Source organism: Muscardinus avellanarius, assembly GCF_963383645.1.
Source record: "Muscardinus avellanarius genome assembly, chromosome: 17".
Taxonomy (NCBI): Eukaryota; Metazoa; Chordata; class Mammalia; order Rodentia; family Gliridae; genus Muscardinus; species Muscardinus avellanarius.
In genome coordinates this window covers 52,329,787-52,351,623 of record NC_137803.1, presented here as the reverse complement: position 1 = coordinate 52,351,623, position 21,837 = coordinate 52,329,787, and the positions used below count along the sequence as shown (strand labels likewise).

The window sequence follows — 21,837 nt, the reverse complement described above, 5'->3', positions numbered from 1 at the left end:
GCTGTGAATCCTGTGAATGCTTAATTGCTGTAGAATTTTTTTTTGAGTCTTTGCATTTAGTTTGTTATTTTTTGTTTTGTTTTGTTTTGTTTTTCACTTTTTAGAATAGTCCTTATCAGTGGCAGAAGATCCTTCTGTAGTATATTTTCCGTGCTGCCGTATCGGGACAGTACCCAAGCCGGGTATGTATATGCATGCATGCTTTGTAGTTCTCTGGGTGAAGAGTTCAGATGCCAGCGTGCATCATGTGGCTTCCCTTTCCATTTTCTTGAACTTGCCTTCCTTTCATGCTGCAAATCTAGCATTTGTAAATTTGAAAGAAGAAAAAAAAATAGATGTTCCACTTTCTTTTCAGCCAGAACGCTTGCTGCTTAGTGTACGTGTGTGCGTACCCCCTCTCTCCTGTCCTTCCTAAATGTGCATTTTGTCACCTTTCCAATACTGTACAGCAAGAGCAATATGGGTCCACCATATCCCACAGAGTCACACCGACTCTTGGAAAAGGTAAGTCAGAAGAGGAATCAGGCTAAATTCTGTGACTGTCCTCCCTCCTGTGTCTTGGGCTTGGGTTTAGAACCTGACCAGCAAGCCAGAGCTGCCAACACAGGGCAAATATCAAAGCTAAATGGCACCAGGAACAGCCATATGTGATCAGGTAATGGCCGGGGAAACATGCCCCTCCCCTAAGTAAAAAAGCCCCTCGTTTGACTCCGAAAAAAGTAATTGAGGATCTGTCCTTGCAAAGTGTCCGCTGCTTCTCCTCCTCCACCAAGCCTGGACTCTTGCACCTCACCCCATTTCCCCAACCCAGTGTCTGCCAGCGGAGTGCTGCTGCTGTTAAGGGCAGGGCGGTTCACTGCGGAGGATGCTGGGAGCATCAAATGGTGTCGGCTCTGGCTTCTATTCACTGAAAGCTGGGACTGCCCTCTGGTCATTGTGCAACCCAACACTGCAGACCGCTGCCCCTCGGGAGGGCAGTGTGGCCCTGGGTGCTGATTCGCCACTTACTCATCTTGCACCATCGCCATGATGTCTGCCCAGGCGTTCCTGTTGGTCACGACCTTCCCTTGCTCCTACCACCCAGCCAGCTTTACAGCCTATTCAGCTCACTGTAGTCTTTATCCGGACTGCGCTGTAAGCGCCATAGGACAGAAAGAGGCAATTGTTACTCATGGAAACTTGATGCAGCCACTGATTTGATATGTGCCATAGAGCAGGCAAATATGGGGGACTGAGCATGCTTGTGCCAGTCCTTTTACAACAACATTATGAAAGAAGTGTTCTAGGAAAAGTAATGACAAGTATTGCAGCTCAGAAGTGAAGGACCAAATGGGGGTGACCAACAGGCCGGCCTGGAGGGCGTCATGGGCCAACCTGGCCAACCTACTGTGGCCCCAGCTCTGGCCACATCTGCAGAGCAGCAGGCCCATTTCCTGGGGAAAACAGCTTGTAGCAGCTCATAGACCCGCGGTGTGGCCCAGAGGACCAGTCCACTTACCTAACTGCAGGTGGTGTCCCCGAGCCCAGATGTCTGAGTGTGAGCAGCCTGGGTGTCCGCCTCCAGGGGATCTGCACCATCAGTGGACTTGTCTTTGCCGGCATGTCGTCTGCAGGTCAGGGCTTGGCTGGGCATGGTGGAGTGGGCTTCATGTCTCAGGCCTTCTTGCTGATCTTTCTGATACACTGTTTCTTTAACTCATCCATTCCTGTGTTTATTGAGTGCTTACATGTGACCCGGTACTGGGGATACAGGGATGAGGGATGGGCCTGATTATTGTTCTCCTGGTCTTACAGCCTAGTAGAGGAGATGCAAAGTTACACATGATTAATTGCATGTGTTAGTAGATGCTAAAGATAACCCAGCAGGTGACTTCTGTCTTTCTGGCCTCATTCTGTTTCTTCAAGACAGTTTGCTTCTCTGTGTTTTTATCTTTGCAGTGGTCCTGTCAGGTTCATTCTCAAAGGGTGGCACAGTTTCCATGTTCTGGGTCCTTCCAATGCAGTACCAAGGGCCTCTACTTCATTGTATAGATAAGAGCTTCAAGAGCTGTCTCAAATATCACCTTTGGGCCAGAGTGGGAGTTTGAACCCCCCTCTGTCTAGCTGAAGGTTTTTGTGTGAGCCACCCTGGAAGACAGACCGGACAAGTTCCATATTTCTGGAACCTTTCCATAAAATGGAGCATTTATGTTATCTGAGTCCTTCTCACCTGGCACACAGAAAGATAATTGCAGCCGATGGATCAAGGACCCTGTAGTTCTGACAGGAAACAGAGGGAATCATTGTGGAGAACTGTCAAGTTTCTCACTTGGGCTAATCATCTACCTTCTGTGAGCTTCTGTAGTGATGAGAATTCTACATTCTGTAGAATGAGCAGGCAGGCTACTGTCCCACATCATTAATTTGAAGATTAAGTGGAAATCGGCTACAAAACCATTAAGAATATATTTTAACAGAGATTACTCAGGAAGAGATGATCCAAGCCATCTCCTTTGGACATCTTCGTGGATCCATGTGGCCTCTGTTTTTAAACACTGCAGGGAATGTTTAGCTGGCTGGCAGTAGGCTGGTGCCAGGAGATGATAACCAAGTCTCTTTCCACTGTTGGGAGGTCTGTCCTGTTGCAGGAAGGCCCACCTCCCAGGACTGGCAGGTTTGGCCATTCCACTCGTGAGCCCTGGATGCAGCAGCAAAATGAATATGCAGGATAATAGAGTATAACCTTTTGCAGCCTGGACATGATCAGGTTCAAATCCATCTCTCCTCCAGGATGTATAGATGAGGAAGACAAGTGCAGAAAGGTGAGTTCTACAAGAGAATACACAGCTGGGTTCTTTGTTGTACCTAAGAGAAAAGGATCTGCCTGTTTCTGCAGCAAATTCTACCTAAGCACATACGAACTATGAGTCTAGTTCAGAATTGTATTTTAGCAGCCGGATTAAGCAGCCTTTTGTGTGTGTGTGTGTGTGTGTGTGTGTGTGTGTGTGTGTGTGTGATACTGGGGGTGGAACCCAGAGGCTTTCTACCTCTGGGCTATACTTCCAGACCTATTTTTAATATTTTACTTGGAAACAGGGTCTCACTAAATTGCTGAGAGCCTCACTAAGTAGCTGAGGCTGCCTTCGAACCTGTGCGATCCTCCTGTCTCAGCCTCCCAAGCACGGGGATTACAAGCATGTGCCACCACTCCCGGCCTTAAGCAGCCTTTTGCTCTTTTAACTTTTTGGTTTTTGTTTTATTTTGTTTGGTTCGGTACTGGGAATTGAACCCAGGAGCATTCTACCTCAAAGCTACACCCCAGTCCTTTTTATTTTTTATTTTGAAAGAGAGTCTTGGTAGGTTGTTAAGAGTCTCCCTAAATTACTGAGGCTGGCCTGAAATCTGAGATCCTCCTGTCTCAGCCCGTAATCTCAGGGATTACAGGTATGTGTTATTATATTCAGCCTTTTAAAACTTTTTAATGAGCAGACATTCTGTTGATAGATAACCCATTTATTGCAATTAAAGGGTTTTTTTTTACTAATTATTGGGAAATTACTATTTTCCAATTAAAATATACCAGTAAAGTATACTAGTCAATATACTAAGTAGTATGTGCACATAAATGTTTCAGACTACTTTAGTTCATGTACATGTACACTGATAAAATTCCTTTACTTTTACCCTGAGCCCTTTCTGTGACTTAGACACATGTCATAGAATCTCAAGGTTGTGTCTTCTGCCCATCCTGCTCTGCAGCCGAGGCAGCTAAGGCACAGGGGGAGAGGACTGGAATTCATGCACATGGACCAGGCCACGTGTGCCAGATTGTTCCAGAAAAGCACTAATTCCCCAATGAAGGGGATAATGTACAGTACCAGCTTCATCACAAGAAAGTTGCAAAAACAGGAAACAGAGTTCATGCTCTTGTACGCAGCCTCCTTCACCCGGGGAGCGGGGAGCGTCACCAGGCCGGCCTTATCTGCCGGGTCTGTTTTCTGGCTTCTCTGTCCACACACAGCAGCTGCCTGACTCTGCCTCCCCACCACTTGCCCCGTCTCCACTGTGGCCCCAGAGTTCAGTTCCTGGTTCTAACCTGAAACGGACACTGATCTTGGCTCCTAACGTCAGTTGGCCAAAGCAGACCGGCCAATCCTAGGAGAGGTTTTCTTGTCCATTTGTGCATCAGACCATCTGTTCCGTCCCCAGTGAGCACGAAGCCCTGATGCAGATTGAGGGGAACAGCTGGGTAGGAATGAGTCTTCAGTCCAAGCCAACTGGGAGCCCCACGGGTGTGCTGGAGAACACTTTAACTTCCTCCAACTGTTTATCAGAAAGCACTTTGCAGCGGGGCATGGTGGCACGTCCTCGTCATCCATTACTTGGGAGGCTGAGACAGGAGGATTGCAGGCTCAAAAACAGCCTTAGCAACATAGACTCACAGCAACTTAGACCCTGTTTCATTCTTGTTTCAACTTAGATTTCTTGGCCAGGAATAAAAGTGCTGGTGGTGTAGCTTGTAGGTAGAATGCCTCTGGGTTCAGTCACTACCCCCTGCCACACACACACACAAAGCTGCTTTGCTCTCTAACTCCCCTTCAGTCACCCACCCCTCAAGTGCCTCACCACCCTGCACGCTGCCTGTGTGACCTGCAGGCATTACCATGCATAGCAGAGTTTCTGGGTGCACGCAGAGTCTGTCAGGCACCATTCAAGGCAGTGAAGATACCGCAGTGAATAAGAACCTCTTTCCTCGTGAAGCCTGAGCGGAAACAAGCTGTAAACAAACTATCAGGCAAAGGAGCAAGTGAGTGAGTCCTAGGCAGCGTGGCGGGAGCACAAGGACCTTGGTGGACTCGGGTGGAGGGATGGAGGGGCTCCTTCTCCCCAGAGAGGCTGGCTCTTCGGCTGGGCTTAGAGGTGTGAGGCTTGGAGCCCACGCCTCTAAGGATATTCCAGCCAGTGTCCATTGCTGAGGATGACAAAGATGACCCAGCCCTGTGCAAGTCTCAGGCACAGCAGACGATGCTCACACCTCCAGGGTTCCCCAAAGCCTCCTTCAAGCTGGAATCCTAGTCCTGAGGATCCAGAAGTGGGGGGTGGGTCCTGGAGACAGCAGGAGGTGAGCCCTGCCAAGAGACCAGCCCTGGGACATCCCGCACACTAGCCGGGCCTCTGGCTCAATCCCCTCATCTATAGGAAGGGGGTTCAGCTCTTCCAACGTCCCGTTGAGCTCTGGTGGTGGTGGTCAGCATGGCCGATGTGGAAGCGCCGAGTTTTGGCCAGGAATTTATGAGTGAGACATGCTCCTCATACTTCCTACCTGTCAGCGACTTCGAGAGTTCATGCCTAAATAATCTTAGTTCAGCTTTTTAAAATTTGAGCTTTTAGCCAGGTGTGGTGGTGCACGCTTGTAATTCCAGAACTTGGGAGGCCTCGACAGGAGGTTTGCACAGGTTCGAAGCCAGCCTCAGCTACTGAGTGAGGCTCTCAGCAACTTAGTGAGACCCTGTTTCCAAGTAAAATATAAAATAGGTCTGGGAGTATAGCCCGGCAGTAGAAAGCCCCTAGGTTTCACCCCAGTACGACCACCCAAAAAAAAACCCTTTTTTTTTGAGCTTTTAGAAGTGTGCAGGTATGGGGAATTTTTAATTGGTGCATTATTTTCTGGTGTGGGCCACAGGATAGGGGCCATATCAGCTGGGCTCGAGAACAGTGTGAAATGTTTGGGGCCATCTTGCACGCCACCACGTTTATACTAAGCTGGTGTTGAGCTGGGTCTCAAGTGTCTCTAGATGGCCCTGGTTATTTAACAACTGCCAACAGGTTCAAACTCTGCTTCCCTGCCTCTATGTATAGGGAAAGCTACTTGAGAGAAGAGTATTTCTTTAGAAAGCACCAAGACTATGGTCACGTTAGTGTGAGCATGTTAAATACAGCTGGAGCCTGCACTGGGGATGTGCCGGGGTAGAGCACTTGCCTAGCATGTGCGAGGCCCTGGCTTCCATCCCCAAACTGAAGAAACAAAGCAAAAACCCCAGAACCTGAGTAATGTGGACAGTGCTAGGATCATTTCTCTCCTAAGGACCTCCCAAGGTAGGTGCTGAAGTGCCCATTTTGCCAGAGGAGGCTGGAGCGGAGGGAGCTTAGCAGCCTCCCAGCTGGGAGGAGGTGAGGGCGGGCAGTTGAGCTGCTCACTCTGCCCCTGTTGTGTGTGCCACAGTGGGACGGCTCAGCCCATGGAGCACCGGGTGTGTTCCCCCTTAGGACCACCCCTCTGAGGCTGGGCCTGCTGGCTCAGGACCAGCGCGACACACAAGCAGCACAGGCCAGTGTGCATCTGGAGGGCGGCAGGGCTGGAAGGGCAGGACCAGCGCGCCTTTCCTGCTTGGTGTGCCGCACAAGAGCTGCCCCCTGGGGACCCTGGCAGCCCAGCTGCTGGTGGCAGCTGAAGGTTGCTGTTTGCCCCGTGATATTGCATCCTCCAAGACATCTCTGGGTGGGATCCTGAGTCAAAAACAGTCTGTGTCTGCATGTGAGTACTTGTTGTCTTTAGACCAAGAAGGTTCTGGAAGGGGTGTGTGTGTGTGTGTGGTATTGCTGTCCACAGACGTGTGTGTTCCGTTGAGATGCTGAAATGCTGCCTGGTCAGATCTCCCGGCTCTGCCCTGCTGCGCCCAGTCACCCTCTCAGCACCTCCGGGAAGTGATTTAGGATCTCCTAAGAGTCTTCCCTTGATCTGATGCAGGAAAAAGTGCTTTTGAGTGCAAAACAGTTATACGGGAGGAGACTATTCACAGTGCCGGTCTTCACAAGGGATGAGTGGCAGGTCTCTTGAAACACAGGGCTTTCTTAAGCACTCCTAAGATGTTTGATGGACAGAGTTGCTTGCATCCAACACTGCACGAATCCATCTGTTAGCTAAATGAGATACTTCTGATAACTCTCCGTGTTCTCAGCTTTTACTTGAGGAATTTAAGGTCTGGCCTATAGCATGAACACCCATAGTGAAGCTGAGGGACGGGGTAGAGGTCAGGGCTAGTGTACACTCAGTGTCCTACATTGGAGGGTCCTCAGTAGCTCACAGACTCCAGGACAGACACCCAGGGCCACCTCCTGGGATCCTCCAGTGGACACGGTCTTGCATCTGTCCCTAGGCCCCACGCCAGCATTGCCAGAACTTCCCAGGTCTCCTGTGAGCTCAGCTGCTTGGCAGAACTTGAGCTACCTATGGGGTCTGGGAAAGTGGCTCCTGGGTGTGGCAAGCCTGTCTGTGGTCTGCCAGAATGGGCCACTGAAGAAGCCATCTGTGCCCAAACCGTCATGGAGAAGCTTCTGAAGACTCCAACCCAGGAAAACCCCCGCCCCTGACCCAACATCATCCCCAGGAGAGGGCCTCAGGTCACTGAGGGTCCCTAAGAAGCTCCCTCCCCACAGTCACACTCCTTTTAGATAAGACAGTTTTGGGGTTTTGTTTTTATTTGTTTTTTTGGTGGTACTGGGGTTTCTGGAAACCCTTCTACCTTCGGGCTACACTCCCAGACCTATTTTTTATACTTTTTATTTTGGAAACAGGGTCTCTTAATCCCGCACGACTGGCTTCGAACCTGTGCGATCCTCCTGTCTCCACCTCCCAAGTGCGGGGATTACAAGCATGCGCCACCATGCCCGTCTTAATTAAAACAGTTTTGAATCGGATTCTATACGTATCCAAGTTTCCGCACCCCAGCAGCACCGAGTCCTGCTGAGCTCTGGCTTTGAGATGGTAGCGTGGGCTAGCTTTGGCTCTGCCCCCCACTCCCATCTCATCTTCACCCAACCCAGACCTGTGATTTCTCTTCTGTTTGCCTTAAGAAAACAGGACCGAAGCCCTTGTACCGCAGTTCCACTCCTCTCCACTCACGGAAGGCTTAGTCCCCTATCTAACCCCTTTCATGGTCCTGAGCTTTTTAACAAGTCGGGGCCCTTCAGGTTCTGGCCTTGCTTCCCCTCTTGGCCCCAGCAAGGTGTCTGCTATGCATGTGGATACAGTACTCTGCACGATGTGTAGCTCCTTGACTTATGAGGTTCTCCTGCCTTTGTGGCTTTTGTACTTGGTAGAGTTTAGAAGGTGGTTCTGGCCCTTCAGAATCCCAGTGTGGTCTGGGCCTAGTTAGACCTCTCTTCCAGACAGCATTTGGAGGCACCTGCCCAGCGCTGCTGACACCATCCCCAAGGTCACACTTGGAGTTGGAGTCTGGTCATGTCTGTGGTATCTCTCCTTAGGCCATCATGGAGTTTACAAGTGTTCTAACTTATTTTAACTTGAGGATGTGGATTGTGTTTAGTCCTGGAAGTAGTTCCAGTGCTGTGTGTGGTATTTAGCAGACACTCTGGTTACATCTGTTTGAATGCATGAATAAGACTGATGTTTCTGAGGACTGTGTCTCTAGGTTTCTCATCATTGCTAATTTTATGTGAAAATATGTGTGTGCACATAAATTTGGTCTTTAATTTTTCATCCGATATACATATGCATTCATACACACATGTGTATGTATGCACATAGGTATCATTACTCCAACACATGATGGCCAGTCTACTTTAACAAATTGGTCATCTCCGGAGAAATGGCAGAGCTTTTCCAACAGCAGTACGTAGGAGCCTCCAGAGGCTCACGAGGTGATCTGATAGGGCCCTCGGGGCCTTACCACCCTCAGAGTAGCTGTCAGCCCACAGTGGAAGTTGCTAAGCCTAACAACAAAGTTCCACATGCATCCACATACAAGGGCTAAGCCGCAGCCTTCCAGCCAGGCGGTTCCCTCATGATAACCTGCACAGATCTCATTTGGCCTCACCTTTCAGCATGGCAGATCACGTGTGCCATGCCATTTCCGTGCTGCTCACAGATGCTTGCACCCAGGCCTGCTCAGCGCTTTTGCTAAGGCCACACCTGGCTTTTCTGTCTCCCCCTTGAGCCCCATTGGTATCCCCTGGCTTTTGCTGAGTTGTTCACCTAGATCATCAAATCGGGTTGTCTGAACTCCAAACCAGCCCAGTGTGATCACAGTGTAAATAACACAGCCCTATTTTGAGCAGATCAACTCATTGTTTTTTCTTTGGCATGTACTGCTTTTTAAAGCAAGGGACATAGAATCTAGCATAGAAGAGGGCTGCCTTTGCTGGTCCAGTAGTGTGGGGAGTGGGGGACTTCAGCCTGTCCCTGGAGAATGCCATCCAGGGTAAAGAGAAGCCCCTGCCTTGGTTTTTCTCACCAATAACCACCCTTGGTCATATCATCTCGTTCTCATTGCCCAGCACTTTCTGGATGCCAGCCTGCCCATCTCTAATCAGGTACAGGTGTCAGGATGGTGTCAGGACTCAGTGGCCTGTTTGAATTGAAGACTGGCTAGGACTTGTGCCTACCCCGTTCAAATTATACAGCAGCACACCCACAATCCCACTAATCATTACCAGGGATGGGCTGCATTGCACAGCAGCACGCCTACAAGCTAAGCTTCACAAGCAAAACAGAGTTCCAAGGACAGGGCAGTCCTGCCTACACATAAGGAAGCACACTTCCACTTCTTGGGGTATACCTGAGCTAATGCATCAAAGAGTGTTTGAAATGGAAGATCGTTTAGGTAATGCCAATTCCAATGAGTCCAACAGCAAGGAGCACTCTTCAGCCCAAATGAAAGGCTTGTAGAGCTAGAAGGAACTCAGAAACCATCTAGTCTTATAGCTGCCCACCCTCTCCTTAACTGCAGAGGCCATTCCTTCATCCCAGGTTTACACAGAACTCCAATAAATAGAACTATTTTGGAGAATCAGAAGTAAGGAGAAGCAGCCCCACTTTTCTTCTTCTCCACCCCCCCTGCAGGAAAACTACGGTCCATACCCATTGTTACCATGGGTGCCGGTGGGCAGGGAGGTCAGGCAGGGGTCTGGAGCAAGGGATAGAACTGGATTCGGCAGAGAGTTAATCTTGCAAATTAACTAGCCTCGTTAGCGCTGGGTTGACTCATCTGTAAAACTGGCTGTAATGTCAACCTTGGGGAGCTCTGAGATTGTTAAATGAAATGTTGCATAGGAAGGCTCTGAGCACCCACAGCTGCCCTGGGTGCTCACCGTGTGTCTGCTCGAGGTCCGTTTCCGTCCAGGCGCAGAACTGTTTCATTCTTTCTAGATTTGCCCAGCTTGGGCCACAGTAAGTTAGCCGGCAGTGTCCTTCTGCATACCACAGTGGATTTGCGTTCAGATTTGTTTGTATTTGTACCTTAGCTTTTTTTTTTTTTCTCAATTGTGCACATTTAGTAAAGCAAATTTGGAAAATACATATAAATAAAAGGAAGATAAAAATTACTGAGCCTTACCTCCTAAACAAAGCCAGCATTAACACTTCCGTCTTCCAGTGTCCCCCCCACCCCCAGTGAGTGCATTTGTGTGGAACACGAAAAAGATTGTTTGTTTAGATCTTTCTTGCCAGGTCCCACCTTCCACAGCAGGCTGGTGGAGGCCCTTACAGAGAAGGGGAACAGATGTTGCCCATCCTTTCCACTCTGACTGTAACATCAAACCTTCTCGTTGCTGTAAACACTCTTCTCAGATGAGGCTTGTAAATTATACCATTTTCTGGCTGAGCCCCAGTCTCAAACCAGCTCCTCTTCCTTCAGCCATCAGTTGCCAAGACCAGCCTGAATCTCTGCCTTTAATCCACATTAGTCACTGCCTTCTCCATCCTAGCGTGGATCTGTGGTTTGGCTTGGCGATCCTCAGTGCATAAAATGACTTGCAAGCAACTTTCTCAGCTCTCTTCCAACTTAGTAAACAGCTCACCCAGCACCTCTAGCCAAGACTACTCTCCTCCCAGCACTCTCCAGTGCCTATTCTGTCCTATTTTTTGTGCCATCACCATGGGACCAGTAATGGCAAAGAAATTTATAAGTTAAGAAATAGGAAAGAAATTGGGGAAAAACTAGAGCAGCTTAGAGAAAAAGGATCCTGGAGTCCAGAGAAGGAAAAGGAAGTTCAGAGAGAAAAGTGGAATAATGCAAACCCGACCTTTAGAGTGTTGCTGAGGGTCAGCCCCATGCCAGGAAGCCAAGAGAAAGACTCAGCTTCCTCCTGTTTCTCTACCCTCTTACACCCGCTGATCTTTTGCTCTTGATTGTATTTTGGAGCTGGTTCCAGTTACATTATAGGCTAAAAGGGTGTCTTGTGGGCCGATCTCATAACAGCGTTGGTGAGAAAATGCATTCTGAATTTCAGATGGCCAGCTCAGAAACTTTTGGAGCACAACCCACTGGTGAGTGAGAGACTGTGCGTGAGGGAACAGCACCAGTGCCTGAATGTTCTTTGTTTCCTGAAGTAGTTGAACATCATTAGGTATTTCTATATCTATGGATTTACGAGAAGAAAGTAGAAATCCAAAAACCTTGGGATTGGGGATATGTGAAGTAACCACTCTAGATGATTCCAGCAGTTTCTATGGTGTGTAAGGTATGGACCCAATAGGGTAAACATCCCTGGTTGAATCCTAGCCACTGGGTTTGCTTATGCATCATAGGCCGTGCGATGGACATGCGTCGCAGGAGAGAGCCAGGTGTCCCGGTGGGCTTAAAGTCATCGATAGCTTCCACGTGGTGTTTGTGTCCTCAGCTTTTGCATTCGGGGACATTTAGATGAGGTCATCTACTTGGTCAATTTCCTGAGTGTTGATCATTTTGTGACACAGAGAACAGCTTCTTCTATTCTTAGAGCCTTCAAGCCTAAATGCTCCCTGTCTGGCTCCAAGCCTGTCCCCCTCCTTCCCCACCCACTTTCCCCAGAAACTTCTCTTTTCGTTGTGGAAAATTACACATTCACAAACTGTGTTTCTTTCCTCACACCAAAGCATATTCCCACACAGAGACCAAATCTGGAATGATCTCACGGGTGAATCATGCCATTATCCGGCTGTTTATAGGAGCTGCCTTTGGACAAAGATTTTGGTGTAAGCTACATTAAGGCCCCTTCATTGTCCGCCAGTAGCCCTTGTGGAATGGCTTATCCATGAAGTGCTGAGTGTGAGGGCACAGGACTTCTAGACTGAAAGCTGCTTGGATTTCACTTTTTCTCCTATCCGCTGTGGGCCTTGTTCATTGGCTTTGAACTTTGGTGGAGTAAATTTTGGTTTTGAACCAGGCAGGCAGATCTGATCCAAAGTGGAAACTGCATCATGTCTGAAGGGGCAGTGTGTTAGTCAGCTTTCTGTTACTATAACAAATGCCTGAGATAGCCAGCTTATAAAGAGAAAAGGTTTCTTTTGTCTTGCACTCATAGAAGTTTCAGTGTATAATCTGTTAGCCCCATTACTTTGGGGCTTTGGTGAGGCAGTACATCACGGAAGTGTGACGGACAAACTAGTGTGCCTCATGACTAGTATGCAAAAAAGAGAGGAAGAGGGTCTGGGGGTCCCAGTACCCCCTCAGGGGTATGCTCCTCGAGCTAATATTTCCCACCAGGCCCCCCCTCCTAAAGGCTCCTCCACCTCTCCATAGCGCCACTGGCTGGGGACCAAGCCTTGAACACAGGGCCTTTGGGCACTTTCCATGTCCAAACAATTACAGAGAACAGTGGGGCTTCTTCAAATAAGGTAAATACATGTGGAGTTCTGGGGGATGTGTAATCTCTTAATTAAATTAGTTCACAAGTGGTAGTTTCTTTTCTAATCCAGCTTTCAAGCTTTACTTTCTGTGCCTCCTCTCCTCTCCCCACTCCTTTCTCCTTTTTGAAGGGTCTAGAAATTATTTTACTATTTAATTGACTTTAAGTTCTTTACACATCAGAGTGTTGAAGCTACTGTTGTCCTTCAAAGAGCAAATGTCCACTTGTGTCCTGTGGTCATAAGCTTAGGGCACCATTAGAGAAATGATCATGACCAGGCAGGGCAACCCCGTTTGCAAGCAGAAAGCCCTGGGAACCAGAGAATTGGATCACACATACCCTTTTCATCGACTCGCTTGTGTAGAGAATCTAGATCTTGTGTGTGTGTGTGTGTGTGTGTGTGTGTGTGTGTGTGTGTGTGTGGTACTGGGGTTCCTGGAAGCCCTTCTACCGCCGGGCTACACTCCCAGACCGATTTTTTATATTTTTATCTGGAAACAGGGTCTCGTAAGTCAGCGCGGTCCACCTGTCTCCTCCTCCCAAGCGCAGGGATTACAAGCGTGCGCTACCACGCCCGGCCTAGATCATATTTCTAAAGGGTAATTTTAGTTCATTAATCATTCTCCCTAAGGAAGGAGCCAGAGCTTGAACTTGATGTTATCCAAGAGGGAATCTTGTTTTCCCATCAAGATCAATTCCACGCATTATGGCTCAATGAGCAGCCGGCTGGACCTTTGCCAGCGAGTGATGGAAAAGGAAATAAAAATCCATTTCACTTTTTCTAAAAAATGAAATCAAGAGTTGGCCATTTATGGCTAATAGAGACCTAAGTAATGCCTTTGGGCACCAAGATATCTAGAGTGGCCCTCTGCTTTGATCAGATTACCCCACGGTGGCAAAGTCACATGAATTTGTTTGCTCAATGCTCTGGAAGCCAAGACTAAGGCAGGGGTTTGCTACCGTGAAGGTACAGGCTTTCAAGGAGAGCCTGGTGCTGTCCTGTGAAGGATATTGCAACCCAAAGTGAACCAACCTGTTTTTCTTCTTTTGCTTAAGGGTGTAAGTGTCGCTCTGCTCTCTCTCCAAATGTACTTTCATCTCCTGCTTTAATTTCCTTGAACCTTCCCTTAGCCCCACCCCTGTACCTCTTCAACTACTCCCACGTCCCCACTGCCACTCGGAAACATCAGCATCTATACAAAGAAAGTGTGGTGCTGGGTTTCCAAAGTCATCTCGCTGCCTATAGTCTCCGCAGACGTTAACAAACTTGCATGGAATGAGAAATGAGCTCACGCAGGGAGAGAAGTCTGAGCTGCGACATTACCCAGCAATGTCCCTGGTTCCTACCAGTGGTCAGGTAGGGCAACTTCAGAGATGGGATTTTCCCCAGCAGCCTGACGGGCCGTATTTGCCTCTGAGCACAAGCTACAGCATTTAACCTTAGGACACACCATGTTGGCAGTATCCATGTATGGCACTTGAACTTGCCTCTTCCATTCTAAAAAGGAAGTAGAACATAAATATGTCAGCTTTGTATCACTATGACAGAATGGCTGAAAAAACAACCAAGAGGGGGAACAATGTGGCTTGGCTCACGGTTGAGAGGCGCCAGTCCTTGGCTGGCTGGCTGCATGGGGGAGGGTGAGCCACTCGTGGTGCTGGGGAGCAGGGAGCTGGGGACCAGGTACCCTTCCCAGGGACGCCCAAGTGACCTGCTCCTCCAGCTACCCATTGGTTTCTACCAGCTCCCAGTAATACCATCGATTTTTACTGCATCAGTGGATAAATGCACTGATGAGATCAGCGCCTGCGACCTCATCCCTTCTCCAGCAAGCTCTCATTCCACATGGAGCCTTTGGGGGGCGCTATCTCCAAACTATCACAATAAGTTAATATTTGAACTCCATATCTGGGATAATAATAATTGAGGCTTTTCAAAGGAGTTGGAAAGCCCAGCCTTGATTTGCTTTAGTGACTTGGAGGGTTAATGCTGGCATGTGAACTAAACAGATACCTTAATTTTCATTACTGTTTTATGAGCATTCAGAATAATGATCTTAGAAGGAAAACATCAAGATTTATCTCTGCTCCACTGGGACTTTTGCTTAAGTCTTCTTTATTGGAGTTTCCTAGGCTTTTTTTTAGTGAATCTACACCATTCACAGTTCTTTCTGCAGTCAACTCTAACCCCGTAGGCAGCCGAACTGTGGGAGGCAAGGACCACAGGCCTTTTGCTGGCTTTGCACTCACACAAGACCTCAGTTATCTGTAATTTTAGGGGACACTATGTGAAATTGCTGTCATTATGTGAGTTAAATATGGCCAAAGAAAGGCAATTTCCTATAGTGTTTGTTAATATCAGGTTTCTGTGACATGTATCAGAGCGCTTAGCTAAGAAAAATCAACCCAGAGAAGTTTGCCAACCTCTTGGTGAAAGATGTTATATCTTTCAGATCCTGACAGATCCTGACTCTTGCTATGCACAAATTCAATAGCTGTAAAAGGAAACCAGCGTTCATTATAACTGCTTCTAATGACCTCTGTTTCATTTCCTGAGACGTGACTATGACAGCGTTAGTGTAATACATGTGTGCTCTTAACCGAGACCCACTGAGATGGCAGCCCCGAGGCCAGTGACAACCTCGCCCTGAAACCGAGGGAGAAAAACATTCAGAAAAGTGAATGTTCCCATGAAGCAGTCTGTTCCCGAGGGGTTGTGATATTTGTTACCACATCAGCGAAGGGCTTAAAGTGTGAATGTAGCAGATACAAGTGCACTGGCTTCAGTGTGCAAGAAATATCTCTTTTAGTCTACTAAATATGAACTATAGGCCCCCCCTTCTTCAGGGCTGAAGGGAAGCTCAAGGTCACTTACCCTGAGCACCCCTCCCTGCCCTCCCCAGGATGCTGTAAAGAAGGGCCTGGAGGCTTCAGGAACGTCTGAAACTCGGGGAGCACCCACTGGTCACACTTACTGGTGTGCTCTGACACTGACAAAACTACTGTCCCCACCCCGTGACCACTGCAGGCAGGAAGAGCCACCAGTCTGTGCCATGGTGGGCTGTGTGTGAGCTTTTGTTTTGGCTGGAAGCCCCTGCTTCTAGGCCCCTAAGATGGTGAACCCTGCTCGCCACTCCCTCCCTGCCGCGGGAATCCTGCTGTGCTCACTCCATCTGCTAGGTTCTGCCCCATGCATGCCAGACGTGGTCTTGGAAAACATCCCTGAAGCAATAGGCAGATGGCCAGGCCACTTTAGGGGACGAAACCGGGAGATCAGATCAGTGTCATAAATGTGTTTTATGTGACCGTATTTAACATCTTGCCACGGTAAGTTCCCAATCAATGGCAGCCCAAGTACTGATGAGTGAGCTACCTATGGCTGTTTCTATTTCTGTGTGTGTGTGTGTGTGTGTGTGTGTGTGTGTGTGTGTTTCTGGGGATTGAACCTAGAAGCATTTGCCTCTGAGCTACGCCCCCAGCCCTTTTTTATTTTTTGTTTTGAAACAGGGTCTTGCTAAGTTGCTCAGTCTCACCTCCTGTCTCAGCCTCCCAAGTACTGACTGGGGTTACAAGTGTGTGCCACCATGCCCAGCTCATCTCAATTAATTTAAATACATTAAAGTAAAAACTAGGTTCCTTGGTCAGCTGGCCACGTTTGGAATGCTCAGTTGCCGTGTGCGGCCGGTGACCGCTGAAGCCTCCAGCACAGAGGGCGACTTCTGGGCAGCACGGCCCGTCCTGGTCTGTATGTGAGCGCTGCACGCCGGAGCTGGCCCGCTCTCTCCCTTATGTTTTCTTTCTTGGCTTGGTCCTTGCTATTCAGACAATAGAATGATGCGAGTAAAAAGCCAGTGGGAAGCGGCGACTCCAGCGAGTCACACCAATTCTCCTGAGACGACTCCACGGGTAGCCCAGCCCTCTCTCTTCCACACGGTTCTAAGCATCCCCAAGCCATCGGCCTGTGAGTCCCTGTTCCTTTAAATAGAGTTGGGGGTTTAGCGCACAGAAAAGAATCTTGGATGTGCTGTGAGCATATAGAGTCTATTTATGTTATGGCTTCGTTTCCCTTGGGGGGAGCGCAGAGGAGGGGGTTGTGGGAAGAGGCACGGCTAGTTTCTTCTGTTTGCTGTGGTGTGTGTGCGTGTGCGGCACACTGCTGGCCGAGGCGAGGCCATCCCAGGGAAATCGTGGGTCTGCAAGCAAGTTGAAGACAAAAGAGGGCACGGAGGATAAGCACTCCGTTCCACACCAGCTTCATAAGCTGGTGGTGGACAGAGAGGGCCAGGCGCCCTCCTCCCCGGGCACAGCATTTCCACTTAGCAGACGTGTGGACGGGTATGAAAGCGGGATGGGACCTCCCGCCCACAGCCAGTGCTCTGTCCGGGAGTGCTCTTAACACAGGCTTGCTAACCTCCTTTTCTCACTCTGGAAAGATGGCCCCTGCTCTTTATGAAGGTCAGCCCTAAATAACATCCTGTGCCTGGCACAGTGGAAACAAGTTAGGAGCTGGGGATTTTACACACGTGTGTGCTGGGTTTGGCTCTGGGAAGGGCAGGGTGCATGGCACTGTGCCAGGCCCTTTGTGAACCCAGAGCCTGCTGTTTCTGCACCAGCCCCTGCCCCATGGTGGCCCCTGTGCCCCGGCAGTTCTGAGCTCCACCTTGCTGACGTTCGCCTGACTGAGTGCCCTAATTCGCCTGACTGAGTGCCCTGATGCTTCCCTCTTCTCTGTCCTTCATGGTGTTAAGAATCCTCTGGGGAATTTCCCAGGTAGCTCCTGGAGCTGTGGGTGGGGGGGCATCTTGTGGGTGTGGATGGTCCAAGGCGCCTGGTAGCCTCACGGGGCCTTGCTGTCCTCTAGCCTGCTGGACTTTGCAGCAGGGGGCCTGAGGCCAGCACAGGGCATGGAAGGTGATCTGACTTAATGATCCTGCACCTCACAGTCCTCGAGAGGGGGCACCTGTGAGAATTCAGACGCAGGAGGTGGAAAGTGCTTTAGTATTTTTGGAGCCCTTGTTGGGGTGCCACACCTGGCTAAGCATTGCAGTGCACGCTTGCTCTCCCATTCTGTGCCATCTCTGGAATCACCTGAAGTCATTTACAGATGTAGGTCATGGGGGCAGGGGAGGCACTGTTGATAGTAAGTGTTCAGAGTCAAAAGAGCCAGGCGTGGGGCACCTACCTGGAATCCTAGTACTCGGGAGGCTGAGACAGGAGCTATCACAGATTTGAGGTGACTTAGCAAAATAAAAGATAAAAAGGTCTGGGAGTAGCTCAATATAGAGCACGCCTTGGTTTAATCCCCAGTATAAAAAAAACAAAAAACCAAACCCATAGATGTGAAGTTTGAAGACAGTGGGATGCGTTGGTCGTTTGCTTCTGTTCTGTAGGATTTGGTGTCATTTTGAGTATGTCAGTGCAGTCGTCCCCGAGGAGGAAGTTTAGAAAGGAAGCACTTGCTGGGTGCAGAAGGTCTGGGGGTGTTTTATTTCAAAAATTGCTCCCAAATCAGACTGCATTCTGGTAGGAGAAGGGAGCCATGTAGAATGCCCCAGAGAGGGCCATGGTGCATCAGAATCAAAGAAGCCCTGGCTAGCCTTCGGTTTTTGACTTTTCTGTCTTTCTCTCCCTCTCTCTCTCTCTCTCTCTCTCTCTCTCTCTGCCCCTCTCTTTCTCTCTCTCTCTCTTCTCCTTGATTAACTTTGACCAGGATCATCTGACCTTTACATGGTATCTTACTTGCTCTTGCTTAAGTTCTCTGCCCCCTCCCACCCCGGTGTGCCGTCTCCATCCGGGTCAGCAGTGAGAATGCTTTCGGCCTGGGTGGCTTTCATGGCAAGCACTGAGTGCACCAAGACAGGAGACAGTCTCCAAATGTGGCTGCAAGCTCAAATCACCTAACACTTCAAATGCTGGATGCCCAGGCCCGGGCCCATCCTCGGAGAGTTCCCCAGTAGAATCCAGTATGCAGCAAAGTTTGAGAAACTCCTGTAAAGAAGGGGGACCGTCCTTTGATAAAGCAAGCAGTCACACATGAGTGTAGTCACTGTGAGTCCACCTTGCATCTCCAAAGCAATGTGATGGAAGGGAGAGTGGGTGCAAGCCCAGTTCCTGTACCCTGCTCTCCTGGTAGCCTGAGCAAGCCATCTACCGACCCCAGGCCTGTTTCTTCCTCTATAAAATGGGTTAATAGTAATAGATGTCTTTAGGGTCATCTTAAAGAATCAGTACAATGATGTGTGCAAGTCTTCTGAAATTGTGCAGTGTCGTATAAATGCTCATTATTACTGAGAATCCTTACATGAAAACATTTCCAAGTGGTTTGGGGTATCTATTGTGGCATTAATTCTTTCATTACCAGCAGTGAACCCGATGGGTGTGCTGTTTAGAATATTTGTTTCTCCTGTCCGATAAAGGAGAGGAGGTCTCACCAGCTTTTAAAGCCTCAGAGAGCCGAGCGTGGTGGCGCACGCTTGTAATCCCTGCACTTGGGAGGCTGAGACAGGAGGATAGCACAGGTTCAAAGCCAGCCTCGGCTACTTAGTGAGGCTCTCAGCAACTTAGTGAGACCCTGTTTCCAAATAAAATATAAAATAGGTCTGGGAGTGTAGCCTGGAGGTAGAAAGCCTCTGGGCTCCACCCCCAGTACCACCAAAATAATAATAATGATAATAATAATAATAATAAATAAAGCCTCAGAGACCCACCCCATCACCCCGGTCTCCAGTGCTCAGGGAATATCCCCTGGCTTCTCCGTGACTGACCTCCCATCATCTCTAAGGACCTGGGGCCATTGGTAGCCAGCCATTGGCTGTTTTAGCTCGCTTTGGTTTTCAGACCTGCTGTTCAGTCAGATTCCATTGATGTCAGAGTGAGTGAAAGAAGACAGGCTTGCCCCCAGAACATCGCCGCCAAGCCCCCAAGGTGGGCCGAGTGATGCCCCACCTGCCAGCCCCGCTTGGTCCTCTCATCAGTGTGACCGTCCTGTGGCTCTCCTGGGTGCACACAGCATCCTTTGGCTTGTTGTCCTCAGGGATTTGAAGTTGGATGGAGGAAGACAATCGGCAGGTGCCATGAGCTTGAAGGAGGTCATTGGTCTTGAAGGTGTGGAGCTGGGTGCTGATGGGAAGGTAAGTGGGCCTGGCTTTTGGTCCCCAAGTTTGTGCCCGATCCACAAATGTCAGGAGGCAGAGGCAGTAAGTTGGACCGGGGGAAGGCAGATCCGGGGCAGACTCCTGGCACACAATGCTGGCCCACCCCAGCCCCGCCACCGTGAGATTGAAACGCGCCCAGCCGCGATTCCAGAGCAGTACGGTGGGGATTCGGGGGCGGAGTGCGTCCTCCGTTAGTACTGAGTGCGGCACTTGCAGGTGCCCCCTTACCCCACACATTCCAGAATGGAGTGGTGGTGTGAACATGCATTAACTGGTGGTGTCAGCTTGCAACATTCCAGCCACCAGGTAAGTTTTTGGCTTCTTGATTCCAAGAAGCCCAGAGTCCACTTTAAGTGGTGACTGTCAGGCAGCAAAACTCTCTGGTTCCTCTTGTGTACACAGTGCGTAGCTCCCTCATAAGGCAAACCTAGCATTGCCTGGTAATGATCACTGGTTTGTTTTTATCTTCGCCTTTTAGACAGTTTCCTATACCCAATTTCTGTTACCCACAAATGCCTTCGGAGCCCGGAGAAATACCATAGACTCCACCTCTTCCTTCTCTCAGTTCCGTAACTTGAGCCACCGCAGCCTCTCCATGGGCCGGGCCAGCAGCACTCAGGGGAGCCTGGACACAGGTAACCTCTGGTCTGGGTCGCGCGGAGGGCTGGGCCTCAGTTTGTAGCGTGGATTAGGTCTCCCTTCATGCACACTAGGACAGGAGCCAGCAGGCCAGGTGACTTTCTTGCCTGGGGCCCTGGAGGCTCACAGCCAGTTGCAGGTGATCTTCCATTTAGACGCTCAGTTGCCAGCTCTGTAGGGTCCTATCTCCACGGAGAAACGCCATGGCTGTCTGCACCTTACAAAAATGGCTGGGACTCCCAGTTTCTCTCTACCACTCAGTGCCTCATTCCCATTCACCTGGCTATGTCCTACGTTGTCATGGTGTTCGACTTCGGCTTTTATTTTTTCCTGCTTTTTTATTTTCCAAATAATTGGGCCCTGAAGTACAGGATCAGGGCGAGACTCTCCTTTGTGATCGCCACGATGGGTGAACCAAGTTGGCTGCTGAAGGAAGATTTCCTTACTCTAGCCTTGTCCACACAGACCTTTGCAAGAATTGGCATGGGAGGGTGAAAACTCTTTAGGAAGCAGCATTATTTCTACTCTCAGGGACTTTCCAAGTGAATGTGAAATTCTCTAGGTCAGCCTGGTTTCTGTCCTGATGTCCTGGCCACCTGTGGTCATTTAGAGCTGTGTGCATCGGGGGCCACTCTGACTTAGTTCATCTGCACACAAAAGCCTACCCAGGAGCGGTCTCCTGTGTCATGCCTCTCAGATTGCATGACTTGGGTCTAAAAATTTTCTCTGCCAAGTGTATAAAATGAGCCTTTTTACAGCCATACTCTGTAATCTGCCATGGCTCTCTGCATTTTCTGTCCTGTGTGCAGTTTTGTGGGTTGTTTTTTTTTTAAATAGAGAAGTTATTAATACGTAGCTTTTTTTTTTTTTTTTTTTTTTGGTGGTACTGGGGTTCCTGGAAGCCCTTCTACCTCTGGGCTACACTCCCAGACCTATTTTATATTTTTGAAACAGGGTCTCTTACGCCAGCGTGGCTGGCTTCGAACCTGCGTGATCCTCCTGTCTCCGCCTCCCAAGCGTGGGGATTACAAGCGTGCGCCACCATGCCCGGCTAATACGTAGCTTTCTAAAATGGAAAAAAAAGCGTGTCCAAATAGTAAGGATTTGCTGAACCCTTTTGCAGGGAGATAGACTTCTTGGCATGTAGAGATGTCTGCTGAAAGCCAAGCCAGCGATGTTACGCTGAGCCAATGCCCCAAGGCCAAACCAAATTCAGGCCCCGCGTTAGGCGTTCTCCTGGCCGCCTCTGCCTCAGACAGTCCCGGCCTCTAATCATCATTCTGCATGTGATCCTTAGGTAGTGACCTGGGAGACTTCTTGGACTATGACCCCAATCTCTTGGATGACCCCCAGTGGCCTTGCGGCAAGCACAAGCGGGTTCTGATCTTTCCTTCGTACATGGTGAGTAGCGTCGGAGGGTGGATGGCTTGTTTCATTC

At 49.3% G+C, this 21,837-nt stretch overlaps 1 protein-coding gene across 1 annotated transcript in view; it reads left to right on the top strand.

Moving 5' to 3' along the window:
* Positions 1 to 21,837, top strand: part of CABLES1 (Cdk5 and Abl enzyme substrate 1) — a gene marked incomplete at its 3' end in the record, with an annotated part of 60,142 nt that overhangs the window by 22,950 nt on the left and 15,355 nt on the right. The window contains exons 3-6 of the mRNA XM_080714283.1: positions 105 to 182; positions 19,640 to 19,736; positions 20,239 to 20,395; positions 21,697 to 21,800. Coding sequence (XP_080570409.1) covers positions 105 to 182; positions 19,640 to 19,736; positions 20,239 to 20,395; positions 21,697 to 21,800 — 436 coding nt within the window. The remainder of the gene's footprint in view (positions 1 to 104; positions 183 to 19,639; positions 19,737 to 20,238; positions 20,396 to 21,696; positions 21,801 to 21,837) is intronic.